This window comes from Cuculus canorus, chromosome 1 (assembly GCF_017976375.1).
Source record: "Cuculus canorus isolate bCucCan1 chromosome 1, bCucCan1.pri, whole genome shotgun sequence".
In the NCBI taxonomy this organism is placed as follows: Eukaryota; Metazoa; Chordata; class Aves; order Cuculiformes; family Cuculidae; genus Cuculus; species Cuculus canorus.
The window spans coordinates 133,972,421-133,997,743 of NC_071401.1; the positions used below are offsets into that span (position 1 = coordinate 133,972,421).

At 40.4% G+C, this 25,323-nt stretch overlaps 1 protein-coding gene across 1 annotated transcript; it reads right to left on the minus strand.

Moving 5' to 3' along the window:
* On the minus strand, positions 1 to 24,778 carry LOC104067366 (gamma-parvin). The gene is given in 10 exon segments (XM_054056603.1): positions 1 to 2,166; positions 2,169 to 2,174; positions 6,123 to 6,224; positions 12,348 to 12,463; positions 12,857 to 12,997; positions 13,986 to 14,014; positions 14,016 to 14,086; positions 16,636 to 16,700; positions 17,205 to 17,298; positions 24,551 to 24,778. Coding segments are annotated over 9 exon segments (681 nt in total). The 5' UTR covers positions 17,284 to 17,298; positions 24,551 to 24,778; the 3' UTR covers positions 1 to 2,094.
* Between the last annotated feature and the right edge of the window lie 545 nt (positions 24,779 to 25,323).

Here is a 25,323-nt window from a genome sequence, read left to right on the forward strand (position 1 = left end):
TCTCCTCTGTCTCAGAAATTCTTGGACCATTTACCAGTTATTTAAAAGATAAAGAGTCTGCATGTTGTTCCTTGGAAAGAGAGTAAGACACAGTCAGTCAATGACTCTTTTGGAGAACTGAACAATCACTGCAGGTAAACTTGCATACCTAGCTACACAGCAAGATAAAAAAAATCACAGCATCTTAACAGTCCACCATGCTTTTTCATCACAAAGAACTTACTGTCTAGGATGTAATCATGAAAATTGTGAACTTACGTATGGGTCAATGAACAGGCTTGCATAGAGAGAGCTTAGTTTATTCAAAATATCATAGTCCATTTGCCAGCTCAAAGAGTAAGTGGCTTTGGTTTTCTTTAACTTACATTTATAAGAGGAAAGGGGAACAGGTTACCTTGATGTAAGGCAAAAGTAACATCTAAGAACAATAATATACATTTCTTTTATCCCTAGTGTCATACTGTCAAAATATTCATTTTAGCTCTGTCATTTTATATTTACCATTCAAACTATGCCAAGTCTGTGACTAGATCTCAAATGTAAATAGTGCACTTGTATACTCTACACCGATTTATGGAGTGGGTTCCTGTATGATGGATTAGTAAAATTCTGCAGCAGGTTTTAGGAATCAAACAGCACCTCTTTAACAAGGTGTTCAGAGACATCAGGTGTCTTATATATTGGCTTGTTGCATAAAAAAAATACAGGTGAAAACATTCATTTTTTATCTCGCTGTATTTTTGATTCAAGCACATTAGCTGTCATTTTTTCCCCCTGTATGTTTTCAAACAAATGACTTGTTCATATCAGGTTTAGGCAAGCTGGTGTTAATATGGTGGAATATGATCCTTTCATTTATTAAATACCAAGAACTAGAGTTCCCCTGCCAGGAGTCTGCAGGAGTACAAACACCGGATTTACTTATGCCAGAGGAGTAGACCACAAAATTTAGACCATGCAGAGAAAATTCCACCTGTTTCCTTGAGCAGTAATAACCATCTGACCAGGGCAGCAATTTCTGGTTCCACCACCACCTACTCTTTCATAGTCTGCAGGTTATGCCTAAAGCCACACACTGGAAATTACTTCTGGTCACCAGCACCAGGGATGAGATTCATGTTGGCTTCCCCATTGGCAAAGGCCACACTGCCATCGTAACACCTACAAATGCCTTACTGTCCCCCTGCTCTCCACAAGCCACATCACGGTTTTATCTGCTCAATAATGATTTAGTCTACAGCCTGCTTGTCATGTTACAGCAATGGCAGCAGGGGTCTGGGAAGCAAGAAATTTCTCAGGTCTCTCAGTCAATTGGTTGAAGCCCATTAAGTAGTAAGGCAGGTACCCAGGGGATACTCGCACGTGAAAAAAAAAAGCAAGTATTTCTGACTTAAATCCTTCGAAGCAGTACACACAACTAATATTTCCAAGGGAAGCAAGATCATCTTGTAGCTCACTGACACCACACGTCAGACTTTTCTCTGTAAAAACATAGCAAGGTAATTATTGGTACAAAAAGGATTAGGCTCAGGGTAATTTGCAGAACATCTTCCAGCAGGTATGCAGTATTACCATTTCCAATGGCAGGACTCAAAGGATTAATAGCATTGCTATCTAAGGATCTTTCTTAGACTGTGGATCCAGAAGCAGACTCAACAAATTCTCATCTGTAAACGTCAGCACTCATAATAGCAAACTTTAGTTTCCCCTTAACACACAGATAGAGGATCAGATCAGAGATCAAATGTCAGAGTCACCAACAACAGGAAATTAAATCAGTTTAGATGGAGGCCAAAATAATATCAAAATATCTTTTTTTAAAAAATTAAGCTTTATGAAATGCAATCCTAACATAATTTTAAGGTCCTGGACACACATATACTTACAGTTATTCAATCAGTATATGTGAAACTTTGCATGAATACGTACTTGCATATACAATGTTCGTACAGCAAGTGTCAAATACAAGTGCACGTGTATAAACAGTGGCAAACAGAAACGGAGCTGAGAATCAAAAAATCAAACCATGACATGCTAAGGCAAAAAAAAACCCCAAACCCCAAAAAATAGCACCCAAGCTCTTGTCCTTGCTTTTCATGTTTCTTTGGTCTTGTATTTGGAATACAAGCAATACAGAATCTGCATTGTAGTCTTCATGTCCCCATTCACAATATCTGTGGATACACAAGAAACAACAAAACCAGATGGGACGTATTAGTAATCTATGGAATAGAATGAGACTGTAGCTGCCAAAGACAATCTTCCACATTTCCCCAATTATAACGTGATCTTGCACAACGTAATTGAAGCAAGAAGCAACAGAGGAATTACAGAGCTGGCAAATTATTTGTTAGACGAACCTAAGCAAAAGTGACCTTCACTGCTCTATCTTGCTGGAAGACAGGATAAATAATGTACAGTAAGAAATAATTCTTCACTAGCAGACAACAGCATAGATAATTTAATAGGACTTTACAGATTCAGTATTTTATGATTTTTTCTGTGGCACAAATCACGTTGGGAACTACCTGACACTTTATTTTTTGGTTGTAATGTTTCCATTATGTTTTGCTGCTGTTGGCTGTTTTCCTTTTTTCATTTAGTTTTCAGCTTCCATGTTCTTGGCTAAACAAACTGCTCTTATATTTAATAATTGCAAAGGAAAAGGTTAATTGATTTAGAGGGTTTACTGCTCTCCTTACAGTGCTGTAAATCATTGGGAGAAAGACTAACAATGAAATACTAGTAAATTACATGCTTGTACAGTCTAGTGTAGCTGTAAACTACACTAAGTCATATTAAATTCAATGGCTAGCTGAGGATTTTCCCATTGATGCTACAGGACTTGCAGATGTTGGCACCAGAATTTCTTATACTGATCATTTCTGTATTTGAGGCAATGCAGAATAGCCAGAAGGAAGGAAAGAAATCATGGGTTTAACTTCTTTCTTACAAAAGGTGAATCTCAGCATGGAGACTTGAGCTTACACAAATTACTCTCTTCAAAGTTAACATAAATAAGCTTTCCAAACTCCTAGCTCTATGCAATATGACAAAAAGCCTACAATTCATGCATGCCCATCATGCAAAATGCCAACATCACCAAAGCATTAGTGGAAGAATAAAATTAAAAAAAACTAAAGAAAAAGTCTCCTTTCCTCTCCATGATGCCATGGGTTACACATGAAACATATGCTTATGAATACCTAACACATTACAACAGTCACATTAAACTTCCAGAGGGCAGATTTTGGACTGTTCAGAAGGTTGGTTGGCAAAGTCCCATGGGAGACAGTCCTTCAGGGTAAGGGAGCCCACAAGGGCTGGGCGCTCTTGAAAAATGAAATCCTAGCAGCTCAGGAGCAAGCCATCCCTATGTTCCAGAAAAGGAGCCGGCGGGGGGAAAAGCCAGCTTGGTTGGCTGCTTGATGTTGTGCCCATCCACAAGAAGAGTTGCAGGGAGGATCCAGGGAACTACAGGCCTGTCAGTCTGACCTCAGGGAAAGTCATGGAACAGGTGATCTTGAGTGCTATCATGAAGCACATGCAAGAGAACCGGGTGATCAGGCCCAGTTAAAATGGGTTCATGAAAGGCAGGTCTTGCCAAACTAACCTGATCGCCTTCTATGACAAAGTGACTCTACTACTGGACGAAGGAAAGACTGTGGATGTAGTCTTCTTGGACTTCAGTAAAGCCTTTGACACAGTTTCTCACAGCATTCTGGTGCAGAAACTGTCAGCCTCTGGCCTGGACAGGTGCACACTCTCCTGGGTTGAAAACTGGTTGGATGGCCGGGCCCAGAGAGTGGTGGTAAATGGAGTTAACTCCAGCTGGAGGCCAGTCACAAGTGGAGTTCCTCAGAGCTCGGTGCTGGGTCCAGCCCTGTTCAATGTCTTTTTCAATGACCGGGATGAAGGCATTGAGTGCACCCTCAACAAGTCTGCAGATGACACTAAGCTGGGAGGAAGTGTGGATCTGCTGGAGGGTAGGGAAGCTCTGCAAAGGGATCTGAACAGGCTGGACTGCAGGGCTGAGGCCAGTGGCATGAGATTCAACAAGGCCAAATGCCGGGTCCTGCACTTGGGGCACAACAACCCCATGCAGTGATACAGACTGGGAGAAGTGTGGCTAGGAAGCTAGGAAGAGGAGAAGGACCTGGGGGTGTTGGTTGACAGCCAACTGAACGTGAGCCAGCAGTGTGCCCAGGTGGCCAAGAAGGCCAATGGCATCTTGGTTTGTATCAGAAACGGTGTGATCAGCAGGTCCAGGGATGTGATTCTCCCTCTGTACTCGGCATTGGTGAGACCGCACCTTGAGTACTGTGTTCAGTTCTGGGCCCCTCACCACAAGAAGAATGTTGAGGCTCTGGAGTGTGTCCAAAGAAGAGCAACGAAGCTGGTGAGGGGACTGGAGAACAAGTCTTATGAGGAGCGGCTGAGAGAGCTGGCTGAGACATCCAGCAAACAGGAGAGCTTAAGCTCATAGAGATCTACACAATTTTCTGACTGGAATGAATAAACCAAATGTTTCCTTAATGAACCAGCAGAGGTGAAAGGGGCACGTTTCCCTCTCTGTAATGCATATGAGATTTGGAAGGGATAATAACATGCAAATCTCAAAATAAATATTCAGACAGAAATACTGATAATACACAGGGTAGGAACTAGAAAGTCTGAGCTCTGATTTGTACCTGAATTGTAGGGGTGTCTCATTGCTTTAAAGTGACATGTGATGCTTGAATAGGGTTGATCCAAAAAAAAAGAAAAAAGATTATTAAGTATAAAAAAATTCATTTACTTCCTCTGAATAAAGTTAATGGAGATGATGAAAAATTATTTTCAAGTCAATGGACCAGAGCAAAAAATGTTGAAAAGTAGGTGGAGGAGGAGAAAGAAAAACAACCACAAGGAAATGCTTTGATTTTGTTTGATTCAACCCTTCAAAACAGATTTTCCCTGTTCTAAATCATCTTCAATTTTAAAAAATCTGAATATTCCTAATATTTTAAGCAGTTTTCAACTACCAGCAATGAATTTTTTACAAAATTTGAAACTAGGCCTCTGACAATTGTGCTTTTAAATGTCTTGGTGAGAAGCTCTACAGGAATAGTTATTAATTAATATGGGACCTCTGAGGATTTTCATTACAAATAATTACTACCCAGAGAGATAACTGTGGTGAGGAGAGGAAATAGAGGAAAGCCTGTTCTGTTCACAGAAGTTGTAATGTAAACCACACCAGAGGAGGGAGTCCCTTTTTGAGCAGCTCTCGAGCAAAAAGGATCTGACATGTTTCACCTTCAGAGTCCTAACTGAATATAAGTCTGTAAAAATAGCTACTATGGTATCAAGACTTTCAGAGCTATTCCATGACCCAAATAAAAAATCTCTATCCACACCAGAGACAATTTGAAAATACCTCAAGTATTTCAAAGCATTTCAATATCCTAGATCAATGAAGGAGGCATTTATGTTGGCAGCACAGCATGCACTACCTTCTGGATGATGCCACCTTTTCCATTTAAAACAGTGATGAAGTCTGCCTGGTAGAGGTTGAAAAGGAGTCAAGCAAGTCTAGGTGGGTAGGTTACGTCTCCCAGCCTTCAGAGAGGAAAAGATGTGAATTCTCAAGAACTTCCTCAGCACAGAGGAGGCCTTCAGAATGTTCTAGTCATGTCTTGATTAAGGTATAGTTTTAGGAAAGCGTAAGGAAACCTAGAGGGGTCCACTTCTGTTTCCTAAGATATGTCAATCAATTAAAAATATTTACAGGACTGACTTGTAGGAGATAACATACTAATACCTCACCACATAGTGCCTCTGTACTTCACTGGAAGGCTTCAGAAGCACGTATCTGCCTTCCAAGTGCAAGTAACACTAATTTGCCTCTCATAACACAAATAAGTAATTTTGAAGAAGACATCGACTTGTTCCAAGGTATTCTAGGAGCACTAAGTGTTTGCGTTTGCATTGTCCCAAACCACTAGCCTGCAGGAAATGCATGCATAAGATTTTACATGCAGCAGCAGCAGTCAAAGCAAGAGGCAGAGCTCTTCAGTGATATACAGAAATATTAAATACACAAGATGTTTGAAGCCTCAAGCTTTTGAATAACAACCTACCATCTCCATGCTGCTGGCTTGAGTCAGGAGGAAATTCCTTAAATTCAGAAAGTAACCCTCCAGTTGTCCAATTAGCAGAAGTAAGATAACTCCATCTGCAAACTAGATGAAGAATGATGCGAATATTATTTATCGTGTTGGCTTGTAGTGAATTACTCCAATAAATGCCATTCTAACAATAAAGAAATTTAAATGGTACTCTGGCAAGCACACAGCCTAATCACTCAGCTCTCTCGACCTCTTCCTCAGTGAACTTCATATTTAGTTATATAAGCCTTCTGATTTCATATTAGTAAAAACACAACCTTGTAAAAGGAGAGCTAATAAAACAAACTATTTCAGGTGTGAAAAGAATTCAGACAACCACAAGTGACAAAAACATAACTATAAATTAAAGGAAAATGTGCCTAGTCCCTGAGATTTATGACAAAATACTTGCAAAACTTCCTTTCTTATAGCTGCTCACCAGGAAAACCCAAAAGAGCACTGGATCACAGCTCTGCTTTTCATCCACATGGCATAAATCACAGGGACTGTGGTTTTAAATGCCTCGAGCAAAGCAAGAACTGTGCATTGATTTCTCCTGCAGTTATTATGTGTGTTCCTGCACTTATTATGTGTGTGCTTGCAGAGGAAGGGAAAGAAAAATCCACAAGGGACGTTCCTGAGGTCATTTTCCATTGCTCACTTACTCCCCAGAGAGGAGCAGGGACTCGCTCTGCACAAGCCTTTGTCCACCCTCCTCGGAGGCAGTGGCAGCAGAGGACTACAGAGACGTGCTTGTGCCTCTCTTCACTGGATCCCAGGGTGGTGATCCAAAGGTGCCTAATATGTTCACTTCTCTCGCAGTTTCATGGACTCTGAAGGAGCTCAATATTCAGAGAATGGAACTTTGAAATGTAGTGAAAATCAGGCCTTCCTACTGTGAAGGAAATCCAGCAATAAAAATTACTAAGAACCAGCAGTTCTTAGCATCAGTTTAATTGTCAGAACACCTTTATTTCCATAACAACAGAAGGAGCATCCATAGGATTTGGGCAGACTCAAAAAATTACTGCCTCTAGCATTACAAGGGCACCATTCAATACAAAGGTAAATTTTTTTTATTACTTACTAGCTTCATGAACTTCAGAGACTGAATCCTTGTATCTTAACCTGAAGCTAGAAATAATTGTTATGCTGCCAAGTTTTAAATTACTGCAACAAAATTAAGAATCCTAATGATGAGAAGAAACATGCAAATGGATGAAAACACATGGTTAACATGCAGCTTAGAGCAGGCTACCTGAGATTTGATTTCTTTCACATTTAATCCTAATTTTCCAACATGCTCATTAACAAATTGCAAAAATACCTAGAGAAAACAAAAGGGGAGGAGAGGGTGGAAGAAAAGATAACTTTTTCCAGGGAAAACATGAATTATTTTTTATGTTACAAATTTTGATATCTTTTTAAAAAGTAAATTACCTTTTTTACAGCATCCAGTTTATCTGGAGCATGACTAAATAATTCATCAAAGGCATCATCTTCTGCATCAAAACAATATTAATTGGCATTATTTGAAATAACTGTCAGACCAGGGGTTTAAAGTGGCTCCAGAAGGAGAAAGGTGCTCGTGTCTAATAAGCCACGGAGGAAAAGAGTCACAGGGAAAGGGGCGAAAATCCCTGCATTTGTATTTATCAGAGTGACAGGTTTCCCTCCAGCCTGACTACATCAGAAAAAACAATTTGCTTCCTTCAGCTCTGTAATTTTCACCTTCAGAGGTTCTCAAGATTTGTGCTTCCATTGGTCTGAGCAATAGCTAAGTTTCACATCTCTACAGTTTATCTCTTTTCTGTTACGTATTTGTAACCCTGAGCCTCTGGAATAAAATATTGTAAGCAGAGAAGATCTATACATTCTACTGCTCCCCCCTCCAGTAGAAATGTCAGTTAAATCAAATTAGCAGAAAATCAGCCCCCTTCCTTCAAAAAAACCCCAGAAACTAGGTATTGAGTTTGTAGGCAATGCCCTTCCTCTGAAAATTCAAACCACTAGTGCTGACATTCAGTTTAAAGGAAGGCACCAAGCCTGTGCCAGCAGTGCTGCATCAGAGAACGAACACAAGTTTAAAGGAAATTACATTAATTGAAGTGCCCGTGAATGCCCACTCTCACCTCCATTTTCTACCCAGGTTTAGCAAAAGCATGATACATTTCCTCACAGTAACCCAGCCACAAGACTGCTCCAATTCATGCATGAAGAAAGATTTGAATCTCCCTTAAAAATCAAGGGTGCTCTGGCAGCATAACTAAAGTGAGAACCCTAGAGCCAGCAACGGAGAAGTCTCCACTGCAAAACGGTTTCCTTGAGTTTCTCCGTTCTCCCTGTTAGGGGACTGCTGCAGCAGCAATGCCGGGATGAATCTTTCAAATAAATCATTGAGCAATAGTCTGAAACCAGCAACAGTATTACAAACTAGAGAACCCTCTTCTGGAGCCATGCTTCGTGTTTTCTCTCTTTGTTAAGCAAGCTGTGTCAAAAATAGAGAGAGAGTGTGTTTTGGAGAGTGATTTGCAGATATCTCTCCCCAGCAGAATCAGCTCACTGGAAGAAACACGTAGTTGTAGAGATTTCACAATATCAACTCATACTAGAGACCACTAAGTGAAAAAAGTGATAAATATGTATTAAATGATATAGTTTGCACTACTTTGCGAAGGATGAAAACCATAAAGGGTGCAACAGAAGATAAAACAGTTGCCTTGATTCACTGGGGATGCGATGTGTTCCTTTGAAGCAAGAAAAGGCAGTTCACACTGAAGGCTAAGCAGTGCCCAAATCTTCCACAAGCTCTGCACACATGGACATTTTTCCACTTCAAGTGTAAGCAACACAATTCTCAAACTATTATGCTCATAAACTTCCAAAAGTGGCATGAATGAAGTCAATGTGTGAATTGAAGACATACTTTGCTCCTATCCAGGTCTTCTTCATTGAGTCATCAACCCACTGTTTGAAACATCTCATCTCACCTCTCATGTGTTGCCTGTAGTCTATGGGCAAAGTGACCACTCAGTTTCCAAACTACGTTGTGTTGATATGAATGCACATTAACAGATGACATTTGGAGAAAAACACTAGGAGAAATCTATGAATCTCCATTAACTCTAGTGGGAGCATACTGATTTTATCATGAGGTAAAAATGGATCAGAATGTGGTGTATAATAGCACATAACAGCAAAACCCTAAACTTGGCAATGCCAATACTTACTTGACTGCACTTCTAAAATCTCCCTAGAAGTGCAATAAAAAGCAAGAATTAGAAAAAGCATTCAGTAGAATTAACCTTATTCGCAAACAAAGCTTATCTGAGCCATCAGCTGTCTTGTAAAGCAGGAGATACAGCACAAAGTGCCATTAACTTCATGTCAGAGTAACTTTCCAGCAAGACATTGTTAAGCACGGTGTATAGCTGTATAGGCTCTTGGAAGTGTATGTATTGGCTCACAGTCCAATGAACATTTATTTTAAAAGCAAAATCCATAATATCCTCTTACAATAAGCAGCTCATGATATTAGAGTTTGAAGATGTTCTAGCATATGAAAAATTACAGTTGGAAAATCTGTTCCTTGTTCTTGAAATTATGTCCATATTTTCTCAGTATATAAATTGTATCCTACTACTTAACTCCTTTAATAATTACAGTACCTCACAAACTCAGCAAGCTCAAATCTTTCTTTCACAGTAAATTATGATAAAGACTGCCTCCTTTCTCTTTATTTAATGACACAACAGCAATAAATTTAGATTTAAACCACCATGGCTTTAGAGAATTCCCCATTTATTCTGGGACAAGCAAATTTACAGTACCTGATTTTTAGCATTATGTTTGTTATTATATTCCATGGCAAGGACAGCCATTAAGCCTCAGAAATAGTCACCACATTAATTTACAGATGTATGTAAACAGTAAAGAAGGGTTTTAGACAATACCAAATCTCAAGACAAAAAAAAAGGTGGGGGGGACGGGAATCAGGGAAACAATTTGCATGTATATGCATCCCTTAGTGCCTGGGTTTACGCTTTTTGTCATCTTCATGATCTTGGCACCCACAATATTTCCTTTATGATTGACAGTGTAAAAAACAGATATATTCCCCCTTACTTGTTTTCTGTGATATTGGTTGTCTTTAAACCTCTGGAAGTATTCTGTTGAAAAGGCAATAATTTTTTTTTGTTTGTTTCATTACACACACACACACATAAAATCCATAAGCATTAATGAGGCTTGCACGACATGTTTGCTGCCCTAAATGATTACCAAAGATAATTTATTCAAGAAGTCCAGTACAGGCACTTTGAGAGGTTACTACTCTCTTCACTCTTCAATCAGAAGTTTACTACTTCTCTACCAGAGAATGGCAAAGGAGAAGCATCTGGACCCTAGTGAAGTTCAGAGGCATGCATGTTCACCTGGGGACTTGAATGCATCAAGCGGCTTTGGGCAGGCAATGATTTCCTTGTGCACCTCACTGCATTAAGGGCTTTTCAGTTTTACAGCACTGGAGGTGGTCACCTTTGCCATATAATAATCTCACACCACGGCCTGCCACCCATCAATTAATTCCCCCTGCAGAGGACTCAGGTTTGGTGGGTTGCTTAGATTTGTGTTGACAATTCTTACTACTTCTGAAGCCACCTAGGATCTTTGCCAATGTCCTTGTGTCTTTGTTACTCTATTTAAATCCTAGCACTCCACACAACATCAAAAAAAAAAACAGTGCTTCATCCCAAATGACAGTCTGAAGAGATAAGAGAGGGTAGATATGCCTGCTGCTTTATTTAGGCACCTGGCAAACCTCTGTTATCACAGAAAATCTTTGGTGTCTGCCACTCTCCTCTTCTAGGCAGTGAAAAACAGCCTCTGTTCACATAGTGAGTCAACTCATTTGGGTCAACTCATTGCTGAAGAGGAGCATGACCAGCTCCACCAGAGTAAAGTCAGGTCCTTCCTGCAGACACATCTTGCAGAAAGGCCAGGCCTCCTCTGGTTTCTTTTGGAATTCCTCAACATTTCCCCCCTCCCACCCTCAACCCTTCTTCTGAGATGTGCCTTCATGGGCTTTCCTCGCATTTGCCTAATGGTTACCATTCCCATCAATACACTGATTTTTCATGTGGGGAATCAGCTCCCAACCATAACCCCATTATTTCCATTGCTGCTTCTCCTTCTTCCAGGGTTAACATCTCTTTCTGATGCTGTGATTTCACAGATAATTCCTTCCAATTTCCATGCATCTGAGGCAATTCTAGCCCCCTAAGGACCCAAATGGAGGCCTGATTTCCTCAGAATCTGGGTTGTCACTGATCAGTCACACAGGACAGTAGCATGAGCAGCAATGTGCAATTTGGACTCCAGTTAGATACCAGAGAGATCACTCCTCTGCTGAATTGCTCCACTGGAACAGGGCCAAAAGAGTTACCTTTACAGAACCAAGACCCAGAAGAAGCTGTCCCTCCAGGACACTTATAAGCCTCTTAAAGTGATGCATGTAGATCAAGGGCCCACTTCATTCCAGTTCCAGTTATGATCCTCCAAAGAGGGAAGAGTGCTAGGTCATGTCATATAGACCCTGTTCTGGACTCTGAACCACTGAATTGCAAATCCTCTGTCAAAACTCTATCACAGTAGTGCTAATTTTTGCAATTATATCCCAAATTGTGGGATATTTGATGTTCTTCTAAAGTTCCAGAGTTGACTTGAAGGAAAAAAATACAGGATGAGAAAATGTAGATCATTGGCTTGTACAGAAAAATAACATAACGTGACCCCAAAGGGAGGGGAACAAAATCTTCTTTCACCTAAAGAAATAAATTCTGAGCATTAAATGAGTGTCACAGTTTATGATTACACTCCATTTTAAAACACTTAAAAATAGTAACTTAAGAATGTCTTCTTTTTATTCATACGGAGATCAACAGCTATTTTCAGTTTGGACCGTTCCTTTCTTTGATCAAGGAGAAAAAAACAACATAGTGTTTCAACACTTAAAGATACAGTATCTGAACTAAGAACAAAATTATGGTCTAATCCAGCAAACTCAGAAATTAAAAGGCACAGTTCATAGAAAACACAAGTATCTCACAGCTGCACACACATTTCTCCCTAATTCTAAGCAAACTAGTCTTGTGAAAGGTCTCTAGGATCTATTGTAACAAATACTGAAACTATAATTACCTCAATGGCGATTGTTTCCACTTGAACATTTGGAAGCATGGCCAGGTTGGGTGTGAAGTGCTTTGCTATTGCACCCAGAAGATGGAGTGTGCTCAGTAAGTCCTTTGTCAAAATAGCTATTTTGTGTAAAGAAAGAAAACAATGTTTAACAAGTAGATCTCACTCCAATATCATAAATTCTTCCTAGGCAGGGGATCCCAAAAGCATGAAGGGACAGAACAAAGGTGGGACATCAGATTGGGGGTTACATAATATCACAATTACAATCACAGATTAGTACATTTTGTGAGACACACACATGACGCTGAGGGTTGTTAAGTCCACAAGCCACACATGTAGAGAATGCACCTTGCATGACCCAGTCAGGGTGAGATATTCCTGTCTCATTTCTGATTCAACTATTAATTGAAAACATGTTGTTTAATGTTGTTTAATTACTGTTCTGGCATCCATTTGCCTCTTAGCAAAGGAAGCACTATGATGGGTAATTTTCTCCAATATCACTTCACGTACATTCCTCCATTTCAGCTGGCTTTCCTCCAGTTGCAAACACTTAACCACAGCTTCCAGAATCACGGAGAGTTTCTATTGCTGGTTTTTTTCTGTTAATGCAATCTTGTCAAGATCCAGCTTGAGAGATTCTAGTTTTTCTTTGACAGAAGGATGTATTTTAACAACACAATGGGGGAAAGAAAAAAAAGAAAAAGAAATCAGTAACATAAAATGACAGCAAAGCTCTCAAAGTCCAGTTTTAAGTGTTTATATGATAAAACTTTGTAGCTTCCACCAACCCACATCCCATAGTTGTATGACTTGTTAAACTCTTGTGCTCTCTAAAAGCCTCAGTTATATCAATGAAGCTCTGCAAATGGGAGAGGACCAAGTCATTCTTTGTAGCATCATTCCCCAACTCTAGCACTCCATGTCCCTCCTTTTCCTAGTGGGAGCTACAGGAATGCAACAAGTGAATATTTCCTGTAGACAGTGTAACAAGGCCATATCCACTCACAAATATAGAAGGAATCCTAGCTAATTGCTCAGAGAAATAATCCAATCCTGTTCATGTTGTTCAATAAAGAGACTGAAAGGTAAAAGAAAAACAAAGTAAGGACAGGAGAGTTGGAAAAACAGCCAAACAGGCTGTTCCAACAGAACTCATCTTCATATAAGGACCATAGAGATTGTCTTCAATTTTCATAAGTTCCGATTCCAGCCCAGTGTTCTATACCTAGAATTTATTTTTTTTTCTAAAGCAGGAAAGCATACAAATTGCAGTGCTGATTCCTCCCAATGTTTCTATTAGCATCACAAGTCACCTTTGTGCTCTTGACTTATAAAGTCCTCCTTCCCTTCAGAGACACTGTAATTTCATAATTCAAAGATAATCTTTTTATTATCTTAACTAGCAGGTTAAAAGACTTTCTTAGAAGAAAAATAATTATATAAAGCCAATAGTGGATCATCAGGCATTTGTTCAGAATTGCAGTTATCACAGATGCTTAACAGTGCAGGGCTTTATCTATTAGCAAGAAGTGGGAATCCAGCAGATCCCTGCTACTGTGATTCATGAGGTTTATTCTGTGATCTGGAAATTCCTCCGTGATGTGTTCGCAAGCTAAACTCAAAGCAGCAGCTTACCCAAAAGATGATTAAGTACCAGCCCATTACAGATCTTCTTCCAGACTTTTAACAACTATGTGTACCTCTTTCAGAGTTGTCTTAATCCAGTCAATCGATAACTGTAGAGGAAAATAAACCAGCTGGTAATTATATTCTTGTGTTTAGACAGTGTAGCATTCAGTGCTACATCGCGCTTCACCTTTCTCTTTAGTACCTTATCTCACATGTCAGTTTGCTTTCAGCCTCCACTTCCTTTAGGCTTTTTGGTAGTTTTTTTAAAGGGAACTTAATTATCAGTTAGTTCTCCCTAATCAAATAACTTGTGAGATGCCTATGAACTTTGTAAAAATAGTTGTACAAACAGATAGGCAGATACCATTCCCACTTCCATCGGGGAAAAGACTGCAGACTATGCTTCCAAAGGCTGCAGTGTACATACACTTTCCAATCCCTGCTTCAAGTAGATGTCACAGAATTCACACAAATTCAATGTCAGATGAAAGTTTGTAAGAAATGAGGCTTCACTGATTCTGTTTGTTGCTTCTTGCAGTCATCCATGTTACTAGCATTCCTCCCCTGCCTTTCCTACTTTTGTTTTCTTTTTCTTTCTGCAATTTTATTGTAATCTGTCTCTAAATACCTCTTTTGGGGGGGAAAAGCATTTTGTTTATTTTGCTTCCATATGTGACAGACCTTTCATCATCCATTCCAGCATCCTTCCTGCCTTTGCAAAGGGAAACTGCTCAGGAAGCAAGGGCTGGGTACGACTAGAAAGGAACCACATTCCGAGTTACATTCCTTGGTTCTGCAGCCCCTTCCTTGAGCACTGTGTTCCTATACAGGTGACCAAAGGAGTTCCTCAGCACTTCCCCAAGCATGTGTTTTGTCTGCATACATTGATAAAAAGGGAAGATGGCCTGCTCAAGTAGGACTGAAAAGTACTAGTCCTGGGTGGCTATTAACAAGAACCTCTCAACAGAAGGATGGGTATTGCCTGTATTTCTGTTACTGCTACAAGTGAGTATCCAGTGTTTGTTGTGGGGATAATATCCTTCTCGCTCACTGAAGGAGAAAATTAATAGCAGATCCCTGTAAGTTAGCCAACATTAACAAAAATGTAAAAAGCAGTTTGGAAAAAAAAGAATATGTATCTCTGAGACCCCTGAAACTGCACAAGAACAAAATACCTGGCTCTGGTACTTGCCTGAACAGAGAAGATCTGAAACTGTTTGTGATATACTTCCTCAGTGAAGAAGTAACAAGAATTTTCTAGAGCAGAAAGTTATGCTCCTCAGCTAATGCTTGTGGGCTTGTGAGCTGGCGATGCTTTACATGTGGAAGGGATAGAGCAGTACCCCTAACACAACAGTACAACCAGATGGAAGTCAGAAAAGCAGGAAGAACAGCTGAGTACAGATCTATGAGGTCCCTCATTTGCCATCTCAGCTCTATAAGTAGCCATATCCACAGCCTGCTGTTCACAAAACTCTGCTTTCAGTTGAGTTGTTGAGCCTGCACCTGCACTCAGCCACAAAGCACAGTGTTCTGTCTAAAAATAGGGAAAGGAGAGAAGCAATACTTAAAGAAGTTTGCTGCTGGTATCCAAATATACCGTCTTTGATTTTATATGCAGTTTGATATATGTAGTAACTACAATGAGCCATTTCACATTCCCTACTTCCCCAAAGCCACCTCAAAAGGAAAGTGCAGTGAAACAGAGTCTTTCTCCCAAATCAGTTTCTTTGCTTCTTTGCTAAGCCTGTTTTCATAATATTTATAACAATTTCAGTATCTCCATAACGCAAGAAGTGCTAGCCTCATAAGAGTCCTGCCACTTTTCTTCCAGGAAATTTCTGGCTGCCAGCCTTCCCCCTGGCTATGCCATTAGAGAAACATAGTGACTGACTGCACAGGGGAGTTTTTCAAAATTGCTTGGAAATGAAGTACTTTCCCATGAAGTTGGATTTGTCTTTTGTAGTTACCTCAAACAGACAATGCACCATACAACAACTTGAAAGCTTTTCTCCCAATATCTTGGTGACTTGCGCACCTTCACCCTCTGCTCTATGCTAACCTCATTAGGCTGCATTGCAGCTTACCCAGCTGCTACTGGAGGCAGAACACAAGACTGCTGCGAATCAGCGCAGCAATCTTAAAAATTGTTACAGTAGGATCAGAGCAGCAAACATGCATGTATCCGAACATCTCTCTTTAGTCACAACAAATGCTAATGTGCATTTGCTTTTGGTCATGGTCCACTGTTCCAGCTGCATTCTCATTGCTGTTACACTATCATTATAATGAAGTAGCATCTGGGTACTTTCTGGTGTGGCTTATATCCATGCCCCAAGTTAGGAGAGGTGTCATATGAGAAGAAACACAGGTTTTAAATCTACACTCTACTTTACACGCTGCAGTGACCACTCTTCAGTGATGCAGGCATTTGAAGCCTGCTTCTGTAAGGCCGCAGCTATGCTGGCACAGTGCTTAAACAAAAGCTCTGGTTTACTTGTGTGGACCCTAAGCGCCAAAAGCACAGCTCATCCCCATCTGTAGAGAGTGGGAGACTGGGGCCAAAGAGTTGGGTAGTTTGCAAAGTTGAGCATTAACACAACAGGTTAAAACAACATGAGGTGCAGGTTAAACAATACAGTAAAATAAATGGTACCAGTTTTAATTCTTCCAATTTAGGATTGTTGATTGAGGTCAATTTTATGAGTTTCTTCTTCTTACCTATGAAAGGATGCAAACCAGATCCATTAAAATTATCAGATATGACTAACATGTTTGCTGTAAAAACTGTTATCAGTTTAATATAACCCAGCACAACTAGTTGCCACATGTAAAACACCATTATTTTTTCTTTTAACTGATTCCTTATGAGCAAGAAAATGATATATCAGACTATTAAGACTGCTGCTGGAAATTATGCTTCAACATAATTCAAATCATTAACATCTAGACAGACAATTCTGAAAAGAAGAAAACAAACTTGGTCAGATCTGCATGTATGAAACTTAGATTCCAGTTGAAGAATCAGCTAGAATTTTAGTTGTTTCTTCATGATCTGCCTCTAGAGAGTCAGCAGCCAAATTACACACACACAGAGATTACTCACTGCTGATAAAACCATGGAGCCATGCTGAAAATATGATTCATTCGTACTGAACATTTTCTACTTGGTTCTTCAGATCATTCTTTGGACTTTTTTTCTGTCCTGATTCATGAAGTACATACCTTGACCAACAACAATCTCATCCAGGAATTGATTGAGTGCGGCAGGCTGTGTAAACACATTTAAAAAGTCTGGATCCATCGTCTTTTTTCACTCCTAGTAAACAGGTAAAAAAATATGGGAGGGGGAAAGGAAAGTGAGTAAAGACATATAAAGATAAAAATTAGTGCTTAACAAGAAAACAAACAAACTGAAGGGATTTTCGCAAATCCTATTTAATGACTGCTAATTGCTTTTTGAAAAAAAGAGTCTGAAAATTTATTTAAATATGTGTGAAAAAAATAGGTTAAAAAGAACCTTCCTTTTTTCTGTTAATTATCAAAATGTAGGAAAAAAGCTCTGAAGTACTAAAATTTACCTTAATCCGATCTAATTCTATTTCACCTGAATTAGATTAGTGAAATCCTCTTTCAACTGAAATGAAAAAGTTTTCAGTGTCTAGGTATCAAGGGACAGCTGCAATAAAAATTACCAGTACTTAAGAAATATTAAATGAAGAATACAGTAGTTAAATTACTGAGGTAAGCTTATAAATATAAGCAGTTTATCTGGATTAGACCAGCTGGTATAACTGTGGGGAAATAATGACATGTTTCTGGGGAGACAATCCCTTCTTCATGCTAAATTAAGTTGCATGGCTTCTCAAAGATTTTTTTATTTTAAATACAGAACAAGATATTCCTTCTCAACCCAGATGTCTTCAAATGAAAGCAGAATGACAATGCATGATGCAGCTGTGAAAATACCTTGCCAACAGGCACAAAACTATGGATGAGGTTTTCCAAAACAGATAGGATTTTGGAGGACAGCAGAAGTTAGAGAAAGGAATGAGTTTGTCAGAGCTGTGTGGTGAGTCTGCATAGCCATCTATACGCACTGTCTTACCAAATGCCCAGCTGAAGTTCATGTCCATCACTGACAACTATCTATAAATAACAGACTGGTAATGATATTTCCCACTCTTCTAGAAGCCACAATTCAAACCACAGTGCAAGTGCAAACGAGTTTGAATTTTTAACCATGGGTGTGTGAGGCTGTGTCGTGTTGCCTACCCAGACAACACAAAAAACAGAGCCAGGGTCTACAGTCAGTTTATACAGTAGGAAACGCTTAGTTTTAAATGCCTGCTTTTGCAATCTTAACATTCACATAAAGGATCTTCAATCAAGTCCACAAGACTGAAAAAGTAAGATGCTTTATCTTGGCAAAGATTAAAACTCAGTAAAAATGGAACCTGAATAGTCTCTTTTACAGACTGTATTATAGAATCACAGAATTATTTAGGCTGGAAAAGACCCTTAAGGTCTCACTGCAAACCAAACACTGACAAGTCACCACTAAACCAGGTCCCTAAGCACTGCATCTGCATGTCTTCTAAATACCTCCAGGGATGATGTCTCAACCACTTCCTTAAGCAGCCTGTTCCAGTGCTTGACAATCTATTCGGTGAAGAATTTTTTTCCTAATGTTCAGTTTAAACCTCCCCCGGTGCAACTTAAGGCCATTTCCTCTTGTCCTGTCTCTCATTACTTGGGAGAAGAGACCAGCAGCCAGCTTGCTAAAACCCCCTTTCAGGTGTTGTAGAGAATGATAAGGTCTCCCCCTCAGACTCCTTTTCTCCAGACTAAACAATCCCAGTTTCCACAGACACATCTCATAGCACTTGTGCTTCACTAGCTCTGTTGTTCTTCTCTGGACCCACTCCAGCTCCTCAACATCTTTCTTGTTGTGAGGGGTCCAAAATTGAACACAGGATTCAAGGTGTGACCTCACCAGTGCTAAGTACAGAGGTATAACCCCTTCCCTAGTCTTGTTGGTCACATCACTTCTGATACAAACCACGATGTTGTTGGCCATCTTGGCCACATGGGCACACTGCTGACTCATGTTCAGCCGGCTGTCGACCAACACCCCCGGGTCCTTGTCTGCTAGGCAGCTTTCCAGCCATTCTTCCCCAAGCCTGTAGAGTTGTATGGGGCTGTTGTGGCCCAAGTGTAGGACCTGACGCTCAGCCTTGTTGAACCTCATACAGTTGATGTAGGCCAAATAATCCAGCCTGTCCTGATCCCTCTGCAAAGGCTTCCTTTCCTCAAGCAAGTCAACACTCTCACCTAACTTGGTATTGCCTGCAGACACACTCGATCTCCTCATCCAGATCGTTCATAAACATATTAAACAGAATGGGCCCCAGTGGTGAACCCTGCTGAACATCACTTGTGACCAGCCACCAACTGGATTTAACTCCACAACCCTTTGGGCTCAGCCATCCAGCCGTGCAAGAAGTAAGACAGTTCTTTATTAAACCAAATGTATGTTTATTTAAGTGCAAGAAATCAGAGTCATATACTGGAACTGTACAAAAATAATGTTGTCTGAAGAGGTGAACTACAGAACAATTGCATCTTTGAGCCCTGGATAATCATGGCAGCATGTGGTTTGTGTAATGGCAGCATCTGTACTAGCATAAGTAAGAGATCTTCTCTTCCCCAACAGTCCTAAAATCTATGAAAGCCAGAGCAGAGGAGACAAGAAGACTTTTTACAGTCCTCTAATCATCAAATCCTAGCTGCTGCTCAATGCAGGGTACTCAGTGGGATGGACTGCTGCTTTGCTCTCTAATTGGGACTGCTACCTGTTTGTGAATGGGAAATGCTCTCCATTCTCTCTGAAGTTCAGAGCTACATGGCTGCTGTAGGAGAGATGAGGTAGACTCTTTTTATTCTTTTTTTTTTAATAGAAAGCAAGATGTCTCATGCTAGAGGTGCATACAGGCGAGGCCTTCTGCTATCCAAGAGGCCCATATTAGGAGCCCTGTCTCTCAGGGCTTCCTATGTAATGGACATGGCACCTTAAAAGAGCCATCTAGAGCATATAAGTGACAATCTATCCCTGGCTTGCTTTTTTCAGTTACCACCTGTGTTCTGTTACCAGAGGCAGATGCTGCAGCTGTCTGAGGTAAGATGTGATGGCGAACCACCCCTAAAAGCACAGTGGAGCAAGGCAGCTGCTGCAAATGCTGTTGCACACAGACAGAAGATCTCCAAAGTTACGTCTCTCTCCTTGGTACCTTTATATGCCAAACTGCATGGTGCTGCTCTGCAAGCTCTGTCCCATGTATTTATTAAAGGCTCCAGTCAAATTGCATTATGAACATGTGTTTTAACATGGATATTTCCAAGAATATTGGTAGAAAATAGTGACTGGATGCTTTTGCACATCAGTATGGTAAAACAAATCAGGTACAAAATTCCCAGCAAGCCAGTAGGTGAAAGGGTCATGAGAGAATTAGTTTCATTATGGTGGCTGCAAAACTGAATGCTGTCCCTAAAAAGGTGCTTGGTAAAATAAGAGAGGAGAAATCGAGTCATTTAATGCCTAAGAAACAACTGAACTATCTGAGATAAGATTGCCCAGATGAAATTAACTGAGAGTGAAAAGTTAATTAATACAGAGCAACCTAAGCACAATTTGCTTTTAAATTTGTTTTCTGACAGCTGTTGTGCCTTAGGAAGTCCTGTTCATAAGCCTTCTGTAATCATTTCTGTAAACCACAACTTACACTAACACAGCTTTCCCACAATACTAAACTTGTATATCTGTTGCTTCCTTTGACTATTTACGCATCGAACTGATGCGTACTGCCTCCTGCATCCTTGTTCTTTGTTTGGCCAAAGAGCCCAAACATCAGAAGCCGCTCTTTAAAATCTGGAAGACTGTACAAAAAGACCTGAAATTAAGAATTTGCAGTAGCATAAGTTAATATTAGAATCATAGAATCATAGAATAGTTTGAGTTGGAAGGGATCTTAAAGATCATCTTGTTCCAATCCCACTGCCATAGGCAGGAACATCCCACTAGATGTGGCTGCCCAAGGCCCCATCCAGCCTGGCCTTGAACACCTTCAGGAATGGGGCATCCACAACCTCCCTGGGCAACCTGTGCCAGTGCCTCACCAATCTCATGATGAAGAAATTCTTCCTTATGTCTAGCCTAAATTTGCCCCTTGTCCTATCACTACATGCCTTTGTAAACAGTCCCTCCCCAGCTTTCCTGTAGGCCCCCTTCAGGTACTGGAAGGTTGCTATAAAGTCTCCTTGGAGCCTTCTCTTCTCCAGGCTGAACAAGCCCAACTCTCTCAGCCTGTCCTCGTATGGGAGGTGCTCCAACCCTCTGACCATCTTTGTAGCCCTCCTCTGGACCCTTTCCAATAGTCTCATATCCTTCTTACGTTGAGGATTCCAGAACTGGACACAGTTCTATTCTCTAAGGCCTCAGTCCTGTGTGTCCTACTCAGTCAGAATGTTAAAATTACTATACTGTGTAAGACTAGCTTGCCCAGTATCCAGTCCCTTCCAGCACCCAAAACCAGAAGCTTAGGGGGAAAAAAACCAACCAACCAGAAAGAGAGCAAGCATATATAGATACTTCCCTAAAACACTTCAGTATTCTGCACCTCAGCCTCCCTAAATCAAAATTGGTGTCCTGGTAATCAGAAGCTGTCAACACATTTATTTCCCATTAACTTCCCATTCACCCCTTGAACACGTTTATCTCCCACCATTTAGCAGGAAGAAGCTGAAGAGTATGGTTTTAACTTGCATGACCTTGTGCACCACTCCCTGTTGCTTGCTCTGACCTGCCAGCTTCCTTTGAAACTCCCCACTACACAGAGCACAATGAAGACCAAGTAATTCACATCCTTCACATTACTATGTTACTACTGCATTACTGTCCCACACCCTCAACAGCCATCTCTTTACCAAACTGAGGAAGCACAGCCTACATCTTAGTTGTCTTGCATAAAGAAACCACTCCATAGTACCTTCAGTCATCCTGGTTGCCCTTTGCTGAATTCTCTCCAGCACTAATACAGCCTTTTTGAAGTGCTAGAAACCAGAGCTAGAGGTGCACCACAGTGTTCACAATGTTGTCCTCCATTGCTGTCCTCCTGATTCCTAATGCTGTTTCCCTTTCTGATCATGGCTGAGCACCTAGCTGACACTCAATGGAACTATCTATTATATGCCCAAGGTCTTATTCCTAAATCGCAATACACCACTCAGAGTCCATCATTCATCTGTATAGCTAGTATTGCTTTTTTCCCAATGCATCTCACCTCACATTTATTGACATTGATTTCCCACAGCCATTTTAGAGCCTGAGAACTGCAATGCATTTTATAGACTCACTGCTTATTACTAATAATTAGCATTCGTGTGTGGACCTTCATGTGGCAAGCTGCATTTCTGTGAGGCTTGGTCCCAGATAGTAGCCTTTCAAAGAATAAAACACTGAATAAACAACATAACTGGGTTTGAGCACCTTCTTACGGTCACATAATTAGGGAGAAACAGGAAGGGATAGAAGACTTTGTTCTCACATGCAAGCTTTCAAGTTTGCTTCAACCGTCAATTCAAATTTGCTATTCAGAGCCAAGACTGACATGCTGATTTTTCCAGCCTCCATCCTCCTGCACACATTTATCAGTACTTGGAGAAGAGATGATTGTAGGAGACAACTGCTTGAATACTGATTGTAGAGGCATTTCATGATGACATGTTTAAATAAAACTTAAGTTTAATTATTGACTATTCAAATGAAATGGCATAATTTAGTCCTTTGTTTTCTGAGAACAACATAGATGTACAGGCTTGTCTGTTTCAAAGTCAAGAGGTTTTCTGTTTCTCCTGTGCCAACCACTGAGGCAGCCAACCGTAGTTTTCTTAGGCCAAGATCTAGACTATTGCACAACTTTGCAATGCCACAGCTACTGATAAAACAACGAATTCTCTAGTTGGGTCAGATCAGCTCACTTTTCTTCCATGAATCTTCAAACAATCCAGCTCCCAGATATCCCTAATATGCAATATAAAATATTAATGACCTACCAGTGATCTCTGGTATACAAACTAGCTGTAGAATATACACAAAGTACTTACTGCTGTTACCAAACTCTTTTAACTCTTCCATTTCCTGTTTGAAAAGCCCTGCTCTGTATTAGCTCAAACACTTACCCTAGGAGCAGTTGTCTAAACAGATCACACAAAGGAAGGAACGAAAACTGAGTGAGAATATTGATGTTAATAGTAGTATTTCTGCCTTCAGAAAACCAGAAATAAATAATAATTTTTTTTAAAAAGAGAATATGCATTGTGTGTCCAGTATAAAACTTACTTTTACTTCTTTGTTTAGTACCAGTCCTTTCAAGAGCCATTAGCGTCAGAAGAGATATTGTCTATGCAAAACTAGTTCATGTGTAGACAGGAAGTATTAAAGTTAAAGAAAAGTAATGGGGGAAAAAATAACCATCCCAGAGGCCCTTTTCCTAAACTTATTATTCTCTCCTTCAGTAATATCTTTTCTGAGATAGTCTCAGAATGCGCGATGAAATTTATGGGGAGAGGAAATTGACCCCCAGGCTCAGAACATCCAGTACTGAAGCTGCATGCTCATGCGCAGCAGCGCGAAGCACATAGAGTATGCAAGAGAGAAGTTTTTTTGCACAGTACTGATTACTCTTAAAAACGAAACTCAGCAGTATCCGTAACTGAATTGTCTATGTGCTTGGTCCCTGCTGGAGACTAAAATAAACAGGAATACAAACGCAGGAAATGTGCAACTCTACAACTCATAAAATACCAGAAAGTATTAGAAAGATATAATCATTCTTCCAAGGAACTGCAGAGATGGCTGGTTGTGACATTTCTTTGAACATGAAACAGCCAACAACAGACAAAATCACCATGCTACATTATACCCTTTACTCATGGTCCTTGAGCATTTTATAGAGCATCAGCACTACTCTACCTACATGGCAGAAGGAGAAGCCTAGGCAGAAGGAGATTAACTAGTTTGTCCTTAGAGAGCTAGTTAGCCACACCAGGACGCCAATCGCTTGACTGAGACAATAGTGATCTCCACTAGGCAGTGCTGCTGCTCCTCCTCCCCTTTTCCATCACTGAGTAAAGAGGGAAAGCTCTTTCCCTGGACATTTCCTTCAGGTACCAGTTACACTCAGTAACTTCTGGAAACCAAAAGAACTCTGCAGTCATTCATGATATCCCCGAATGAGGGAGCAGACAGCCACAGTAACTAAATTGGTCTGCTTTAGCGCTCTTAAGGGACTGCCTCCTGTATTTAGCTCCATGCCACACACAAGAATAGGTACAGCATGAGCTAAATGGGATAAAGGGAAGCAGGTTGAAAATAGATTTCCAGCTGCCATGAATTCTTAGTAACTGAGAATTTAACCCAAAATCCTTAATCAAAGGGCAAAATTAACTCTACTTTCTAAGCAGACAAGTACAACAATACAACAAATTAGCAAAGACCCAGAGTACCTTCTTACCTACGCAAAAGTCCATTCCACAGTTTACACAGTTTTTTCCACAGTTTAGTAACTGAAAAACAAAAAGAAGGTATAGTTGGAGATGCTATTGGGAACTGTGGACAAATCCAGTTTCATATCAACAGGAAGAGAGAGCAAGAAGAATTAAACGTTGGGATATCCATCTGTAATTACTAGGTCTCTCTCTGCTCAACTGGCAACTCAAAAGACTTTTGCTTGAAAGCCTTGTTAAGAAAACAGCTCATCAGTGCTAAAAGAACGTGTCTGAAACACACGATAGACAACCAACATTTTCCCCCCAAAAAACTGAAATTGCCACCAGTGCACGAAGTGTCCAGTCTTCTACAGAACAGCACTAGTAAATTCTATATCAGAGTTGCATTTGATTTCATGGCCATCTCCTCCCCCCTTCTAAGTCTTGTCTTTCTGTACTTTCCCAAAGCACACCTCATGCACACACCCATACCTTGCCCTGATATAAAAACAACCACTGAAGAATAATTCAAGGAATAAACAGCACTCCAGCCAGTAACAAGTTCCGATAATGTTTTCCTGCTTCCCCGCAGGGCCTTGTTTTATTGGACAGCCACTCTATGCTCTCTCCATACCAGAGCAAAGAGAAGCACACAGACATTTTCAATGTCATTTCGGGCTTACTTTGGCTTCTGTGTTCCCAGACGCTCTGTAGACATGTAAGGGGCTGGCTCTTTCATGCTAAGCTTCACTCTGTGCCACTCTGGAAGAACTGGGCCCTAAGTCTTCTAATGGTATCA